We start from the raw sequence: 8,882 nt of genomic DNA on the forward strand, positions 1-8,882 counted from the left end.
CCATTGATCTATATTTCTGTCTTTATGCCAGAACCATACTGTCTTGATGACTGTGGCTTTGTGGTAGAGCCTGAAGTCAGGCAGGTTGATTCCTCCAGTTCCATTCTTTCTCAAGACTGCTTTGGCTATTCGAGGTTTTTTGTATTTGCATACAAACTGTGAAATTATTTGTTCTAGCTCTGTGAAGAATACCGTTGGTAGCTTGATAGAGATTGCATTGAATCTGTAGATTGCTTTGGGTAGTATACTCATTTTCACTATATCGATTCTTTCGATCCATGAACATGGTATATTTCTCCATCTATTAGTATCCTCTTTGATTTCTTTCACCAGTATTTTATAGTTTTCTATATATTTAGGTAGATATATGCCTAAGTATCTTATTCTTTTCGTTGCAATGGTGAATGGAATTGTTTCCTTAATTTCTCTTTCTATTTTCTCATTATTAGTGTTTAGGAATGCAAGGGATTTCTGGGTGTTGATTTTATATCCTGCAACTTTACTATATTCATTGATTAGCTCTAGTAATTTTCTGATGGAGTCTTTAGGGTTTTCTATGTAGAGGATCATGTCATCTGCAAACAGTAAAAGTTTTACTTCTTCTTTTGCAATTTGGATTCCTTATATTTCTTTTTCTGCTCTGATTGCTGTGGCCAAAACTTCCAAAACTATGTTGAATAGTAGTGGTGAAAGTGGGCACCCTTGTCTTGTTCCTGACTTTAGGGGAAATGCTTTCAACTTTTCACCATTGAGGATAATGTTTGCTGTGGGTTTGTCATATATAGCTTTTATTATGTTGAGGTATGTTCCTTCTATTCCTGCTTTCTGGAGAGTTTTTATCATAAATGGATATTGAATTTTGTCAAAGGCTTTCTCTGCATCTGTTGAGATGATCATATGGCTTTTATTTTTCAATTTGTTAATGTGGTGTATTACATTGATTGATTTGCGGATATTGAAGAATCCTTGCATCCCTGGGATAAAGCCCACTTGGTCATGGTGTATGATCTTTTTAATGTGTTGTTGGATTCTGATTGCTAGAATTTTGTTAAGAATTTTGCATCTATATTCATCAGTGATATTGGCCTGTAGTTTTCTTTTTTTGTGGTATCTTTGTCAGGTTTTGGTGTTAGGGTGATGGTGGCCTCATAGAATGAGTTTGGAAGTTTACCTTCCTCTGCAATTTTCTGAAGAGTTTGAGTAGGATAGGTGTTAGCTCTTCTCTAAATTTTTGGTAGAATTCATCTGTGAAGCTGTCTGGACCTGGGCTTTTGTTTGCTGGAAGATTTCTGATTACAGTTTCAATTTCCGTGCTTGTGATGGGTCTGTTAAGGTTTTCTATTTCTTCCTGGTTCAGTTTTGGAAAGTTGTACTTTTCTAAGAATTTGTCCATTTCTTCCACGTTGTCCATTTTATTGGCATATAATTGCTGATAATAGTCTCTTATGATCCTTTGTATTTCTGTGTTGTCTGTTGCGATCTCTCCATTTTCATGTCTAATTTTATTGATTTGTTTTTGCTCCCTTTGTTTCTTGATGAGTCTGGCTAATGGTTTGTCAATTTTATTTATGCTTTCAAAGAACCAGCTTTTGGCTTTGTTTCCTCTGCCTTTTCTAAACCCAACTTGCAATCTTGAAGTTCTCAGTTCACAAATGCTGAAGCCTAGCTTGGAGGATTTTGAGCAAAATCTTACTAGCATGGGAGATGAGTTCAATTGTCTGGTGGTTTGAACAGAAGATCCAGTACTGCCCTTCTTAGGAAGTCAGATGATATTGACCTTTTCTAGTCCTGTGGCCACTGCTAGGTTTTCCAATTTTGCTGACATATGGAGTACAGCACTTTAATAGCATCGTCTTTTAGGATTTTAAATATCTGCTGGAATTCCATCACCTCTGCTAGCTTTATTGGCAGCAATGCTTCCTAAGACCCACTAGACTTCACATTCCAGGATATCTGGTTCTAGGTGAGTGATCACACTATTTTGGTTATCTGGGTCTTGAAGATCTTTTTGTATAGTTCTGTGTATTCTTGCTACCTCTTCTTAATATCTTCTGCTTCTATTAGACGTCAGTGGGAAGCTGACATCTTAAATAGTTTAAAGACATTGTTATGTATCCTTGAGGCAGACCAAGACTGCCTCAAGGCTCTATTGTTTCTTGGGTGCCCCTCCCTTGTCTTTTCATCCCTTCCTTTCCCAAATTAATATTTGTTAGAATCTGCCCTTTGGAATTCGGGGAATGTCATGGAGGTTGGAGGTGTGTTCCTTACAAGAAATCAGGGACAGAAGGGCTTCTGTGCCCAGGAGCCCCACAGGATCCTGATCAATTTCATGCAGAAGAAAAAAAATGCTTATAACTGTGCATTCATATGGTCAGATCCAAATCCACACTTTAAAAAAGAAAATGTTGAATAAATTTGGCACAAATTCTATAGCTCCTGACTTATTCTCACTAAAGCCAACTGCTGACTTCTTAAAGATAGGGAGGGGTGCAAAGCTCAGCACCCAGTAGCTTTCAGTCTCTATCTGCTAAATGAATGAAAGGATAGAAAATCAGATCTTGAGATGAGTGTCATTTTTCCCCTCCTTACATTTTTGCAGTTTAAGTGTTGGAGCATTACTAAAGAAGAACAATCTAGAGGCAGATGAAATTATTAAATTTAACTTTGATTTCTCCTCTTGGAAATCTACTTAGTTCTTCTGAAGTGTGTGTGAACTGAGAAAAGTTTCCAATACTAGAAATTTCTCTTATACTTTGGCACTTTTTAACCTAGAAGTTCCCATCCACTGCTCAGTTGTATGTTGACCTCAGGACCCCCTGGTTGAAACATTTGGGCACCCTCCCAGGACCCCTGGTACTAGTGAAATGACCCTATTACTGTGCTGCTGATGGATCAATCACTTGATCAGAGAACAAGCTTGGCTTTTGTCCCAATATCAAGGATGCTTCTAATATCATAGCATAATAAGGTTTTGGATATCCTCAAGGACAGATTTCCTCCTTGGATAATGGAAATTAGAACAATGAACTTCACAGGGGGATAAATATTAGTAACTGTTGTGACTTCCATCAAGAAAGAGGGACTATACCATTGTTCATTCCCTACCATGCACACCTTTTTCATAATTTGCTTTTACAATGTAAGTTTAGAATTTAAGAAATGTGTAACGGTGGTGATTTGTCTGATCTGATGTTTTTATGTGTTGTATTTTTTTTTTTTTTTACCTAGCTTCGTTTGTACAATTTGAACAAAGGAAATGAAATTGCAGTGAAAATCCTTTCCTGCAGCATCATTCAGTTGGAAAAATGAAACAAAACACACACACACCAACAAAAAGCACATTAGGTTAAAAACGTGTATATACTGAATGTTTTTTAAGTGGATAAGTTTGTTAAAAAATACTGCTCATTAGTCCAACTTTCTCTTTATCCCCCATTATTTGTTCCCGTTCTTTGACTTTGCTGGTTTCCCTCCCTTTTCTGAATCAATGAAAATGGGCCACATCTAATAGATAAGCTAGACATTTCAATGATTACCTTTTGTTTCTTGGTATTTATTCTTTTTTCTTCCTTTCTTTCTGGTCCATGTGCCTTCACCTACTGCATTATAAAACCTGCTCAAATCTATTTGAACCTGCCTTTCAGAGTTTACATCTTTTCTTCCTTCTCTACCTTCCTTTCTCTGGGACATCATCATGCCATCTAGTCTTGCTTATTCAGTAGAATTAACATGATGCCATTGATGTTCTGTATCAAAGTGCTGTTCTATGTATGTCTGCATGGTTGTAATATCTTCAGAGAGGGACAGAAGTGTTATCACAGCCAAGGACTTACAAATGCAGATGGATGATCTTGACCTTTCCATATGTATGCACACTTCTTGTGATGCTCTTTTCTGACAGGGATGGAAAAGAAGGCCTCTGCTGAATCAGTGGCCTCACCTACCAGAAGACATGTTATTCTGCTCTAGCGAAGATACCACATGTGGTACAGTGGCTGCAATGCTGTTGCGTTTTTAGTAGTCTACTGTAATTCTCCAGAATCCGAATTTTTTGTAGTAGACAGACTTATGAAATACATGGAGATACGATGACCACTCTTGCATCTTTAATTATTTAAGAGTGGCACATATTTCTCCGTTTCCTCTACACATTGGTAAATGATATTTAAAAGAACTTATCTTCTTTGCCTCTAAGGGGAGGATATAGGTCATATCAATGACTTCTACTTGGTTTTCTTGGATAGGACATTCTTAACCCATAGGCCAAGGATGAATATGGGGATTATGCCAATGACCAGTTTTGTCTATCTGGCCCACACTTTCAAAGATAATGGAAATGCCCACCAAGTGGTTTAATAAGGGAGCCTTGATGGTTCTAGGTATCTATGTCAACTCAAACTCTATGCCCAATAATACTTGGATTATTATGCACTTCTCATCTGTGCATAATTGCTTATGTAAATGGACACAGGTCCTCTTGGAAGACTGGGAAACTCATTACTGTGCATATGTCTCAAGTTGTTGTAGTCTCCTTAGCCGTGGAAACTTTTTTCTTCAGTTAGTGATCTCCAGACCTGAGATTATTAATAGCACAGGTCCAGAAACTAAGCAACAGATTGTAATTTTTAATGGACCAAAGGCCATCAGCCTCTTGATCATCCATCCTTTATTTCCTTCCATGGTACAGATTGAGTAGTATCTATTTGGCTGCTCATCTGTTTTCACCCTTAGGAATGTCATGTTCTATTAACCATCTTCCTAATCTCAGTCTGGTTGTATCTCTAACTTGCCACTCCTTAGGATGATTACATTTACTTAGCTTCTAAAGCCTATGAGCACCACTCAGATTGTGACTGCTAAGAGTGAAACTTGTTCTTTAACAGTCTTCCCATCATCAGCTCTGGTTTCTGATACAGTGCTCCTCTCATTATGATATTCCTTCTGTCCTTGGTAAATGTATCCTCCAGGTCTTCCCAGACAACATAATCACTTGGTGGCATTTCCTGCATGTGTGTAGCACATCTACTCCAGCATACTCACTCTTCTGAATCACTTAATCACTCTGTCTACCACTTGCCACAGTAACTCCAGCATTTGAACCTCATTGTTGGTATCACATTTTCCATGCCTCAAGGAGGCATCTTAGGATAGTACTGTAGATACTATCATCCATCAGTTTAACATTTTACTGACATTTCCAAAAATGTCAAGTGTTAGTTGCTCAGTCGTGACTGAGTCTCTGCAACCCCACCAGGAAGCCCACCAGGCGTCTCTATCCATGGATTCTCCAGGCAAGAATACTGGGGTGGGTTGCCATTCCCTTCCCCAGAGGATCTTCCTCATCCAGGGATCAAACCCAGGTCTCCCTCACTGCAGGCAGATTCTTTACCATCTGAACCACCAGGGAAGGCATTTCCAATGACCTGTTTTATTTAAACTTCTCATGCAGTGTTTGTGGGTCCTGACAGTGTTCCCTTTCACACAGGTGCTCAGCACTGTGTCATGTCTATTGTTCCAACATACAAGCCATCATTTTTATTCTTTCTATAAGCTCTTTCTGAACTATTTTAGAGGACAGTGAGTATATTCTTGGGAGGATAGATGGACTGGTTTTATTGGGAGAAATGAGTCCGAGATTGCAGATTTATCTTGCATCTTTAGTTTCTCCCAGAAATACATCTCTGCATTTAGCACAAAAGCAGTGGAGTGTGACACCAGCACAGTGTGACTTTGACTAAATTCCATCTTCCTGCCAAAATGGCTCCTAAGTAGTGTCAAGTTTAGTGAATTTTCAAAAAATGAAGCCAATCCTAAGTGCTTGTCAGTCCATTGTAACCTTTCTATGGTCCCCAGCCTCAGGCCCTCATGAAAGCAGCTCGAGTCCTGTGTTTGGCTGAGTGATTGGATGGGTAGAGAAGACAGAAGGACAGATGGAAGCCTCCTTTGAACCACACAGATACTAGGAAGTGTTATTATATGCATTCTACATGCTGACCTTCTTTTACTTTTATGTCTCACCTCAAGATTGTGAATCCCCTCCTGTCATTGCCCATGGACAACGTAAAATAGTCTCTAAATTATTTGCATTTGAACACCAAGCTGTATATGAATGTGATGAAGGGTACATCCTGGTTGGAGCGAAAGAACTCTCCTGCACGTTTTCAGGCTGGTCACCTGCGGTCCCTCAGTGTAAAGGTAACTCTGGCTCCCTCTTCATTTTAGGGGGGCAGGGGTGGGGATTATCATCAAAGGGTTGAGAGCACAGTTTCTTTCCTGTGAGAGGCAGCAAAAAAACCATTTGATTTGATTAATTGAAAATAATTACTATGGTCTGATGGTATCCATAGCAAAAAGTACAGAGGGCACACAGAACATTAATTTCCCCTTCTTTTCCAGGTACAAAATTCAGCCTTTGTGAGGCATCTCCATTTCCCAGTTTCTTGTATAATTCCAGAAATAGTCTACAGATGGTACATTCTATCTGCATGTAGCTGTGGCCTGCAGCAAAATTTTCATGAAAAGTTGGTCTAGAATGTAGGCCCTAGTGGACTAATGCCAAGCATTGTGAAATCACAAGTATTTCCATCAGTGCCAGTGCAGGGCACCAGCTGCTCACAATGTAGCTGTGTGGTGAGGGACTCCTAATTTTCCAGCTGTTATGGGACAAGAGGTCAAAATGAGGTCTGATTATTGCACTCACACAGGGTTAATATCATTTCATCATCAACAACTTCAGGGATGATTTGCCACCATCGTCTCCTTTGCACACAGGAGAATAATAAGCAAGAGGGAAAAGTTTTCATCTATTGTCTTACAGGAATCAAGATACAAGAGACAACTGATTTGATAGTTGAAGATTTGGGGTCACATGCCCCTTTTTTTGGAGAAGGCAATGGCACCCCACTCCAGTACTCTTGCCTGGAAAATCCCATGGACGGAGGAGCCTGGTAGGCTGCAGTCCATGGGGTCGCTAAGAGTCGGGCACGACTGAGCGACTTCACTTTCACTTTTCACTTTCATGCATTGGAGAAGTGTTCTTGCCTGGAGAATCCCAGGGACGGGGGAGCCTGGTGGGCTGCCGTCTATGGGGTTGCACAGAGTCGGACACGACAGAAGCGACTTAGCAGCAGGAGCAGCAGCAGCCCTTTTTACATTGTCAGGCTATTTAAAATAGTTATATATCCTTCAGCAAGTCACTCTCTGTAACTCACTTTCTCTTAGATAAAATAGTGAGACTTAAATAAGATGATCACATAAAGATCTACCCCAAAGTCTGATAAAGTACTATCCCAATGCTCAATAAATATGCTAATGAACATTATTTTTCTTCTCAAGATTAAAAAAAAGGTAAAACAGTTAGCAAAACTTAAATACAGCTCATTCTTTGTACCCTAGGCTTGCATGTTTTTTCTTAGATCTGTGGATTGCTTAAAGTTATGTTTCCATTGCAGCATTGTGTCTAAAACCAGACATAGAATATGGAAGGTTATCTGTGGAGAAGGTTAGATATGTTGAACCTGAAAGAATTACTATCCAGTGTGAGTCTGGTTATAGTTTGGTTGGTTCTGAAAATATCACTTGCTCAGAGGACAGAACCTGGCGCCCGGAGGTGCCCAAGTGTGAGTGGGTAAGTCACACAATTTGAGGTAATTTTTGTTTTATTAAACCCCAAAGCACTGTCCTGCCAGCAAAGGTGGTACCTGACTTGTCAAGATTCATTTATTCAAAGGAACTCTCATTTTCACTTTGGAGCCTTCTGGTCCGATAGGAGATGCAAAGTTTTCCTGCTCTCACTTGTGATCAGGGAAAACTGAGCTCCTTTGGAGTGGAGGGTCTCAGAGCTGGTAGTACTGACTCCCAACTTTTCTAGAGGATTTGATATACTCTTGCCCCATTTCTGGATGGTCAGAAGTAGTGTTTGTTCCCACAGAAGCTTTCTGGGAGGCTGTCTCAGAGCAGAGTTATATTCCTCTCAGGTAGATGATGGTGGGAAGCAAGGTGTTTCTGGTTTTCCTGCTCCCCCACCAGTCCTGGGGTGTGTCTTGGTCCTGAATCTGTAACCCTGCCTGTTTCTTCATGAACTGTGCTCCCTAACAATCGGGATAGAAGTCTTTCAAGCATACTTATCATGTATTTCTCCTTTAGGAGTATTCTGAAGGCTGTGAGCAAGTAGTCACAGGCAGGAAACTCTTGCAGTGCCTCTCAAGGCCAGAGGAGGTGAAATTGGCCCTGGAAGTGTACAAGCTGTCCCTGGAGATTGAACTCCTTCAGACAAATAAACTAAAGAATTTCTCTCAGGAAGCATTTCTCTTAAGAGAGAGGGAGAAAAATGTGACTTGTGACTTTAATCCAAAATAGATCACTTCAGTTAATCACCTTTACCATCTCTTTATGCCATCAATTGTGGTAATAGTTATCTAGAAATAATAATTTGTTAACATTTAGTTATTTGAGATTGTAGAATTGTTGATCATTTTCTGACTCATTGTTTTTGCTTTTCTGTCTACATTGTACATATATTTTTTTCCATTAAAAATTAACATATCCAACAGTATTTTGTTTTCATGGTCATTAGGGCCTCTGTGAAATGAGGTCTGAGAATAAACCCATGCATAAAGTTGATACATTTATTTTACTGTAGAGACCCTGAACATAGGGACTTGGGTTTACACCAATACATTTTTCTGCATTGCCTTTACTCAACAGTTCTGCATATAGGTCACTCAGGTGCTCAGTATTTAGATTAAACATCAACACACCCCAAACGCCTTGTTCACTGTTGCCCATTTGAAGCAGCCATGCCCTTTTCTAAGTGCCATGCACTTGGCCTCTGCCCCAGTAATGCACGGGGCATTGCCTTATGAGAAGGGGATTCTCGTCTG

General features: G+C 39.7%; 1 protein-coding gene across 2 annotated transcripts in view; it reads left to right on the plus strand.

The window, feature by feature from the left end:
- Positions 1-8,554, plus strand: part of C4BPA (complement component 4 binding protein alpha) — a 45,778-nt gene extending 37,224 nt beyond the window's left edge. For both annotated transcript variants that reach the window (XM_055581797.1, XM_055581799.1), the window contains 3 exons: positions 6,025-6,195; positions 7,452-7,627; positions 8,146-8,554. In XM_055581797.1, the coding sequence (XP_055437772.1) occupies positions 6,025-6,195; positions 7,452-7,627; positions 8,146-8,358 (560 nt within the window). In that variant the 3' untranslated portion in view covers positions 8,359-8,554. The remainder of the gene's footprint in view (positions 1-6,024; positions 6,196-7,451; positions 7,628-8,145) is intronic.
- Positions 8,555-8,882: the final 328 nt, after the last annotated feature.

The sequence above is a fragment of the Bubalus kerabau genome, chromosome 5, assembly GCF_029407905.1.
Source record: "Bubalus kerabau isolate K-KA32 ecotype Philippines breed swamp buffalo chromosome 5, PCC_UOA_SB_1v2, whole genome shotgun sequence".
Taxonomy (NCBI): domain Eukaryota; kingdom Metazoa; phylum Chordata; class Mammalia; order Artiodactyla; family Bovidae; genus Bubalus; species Bubalus kerabau.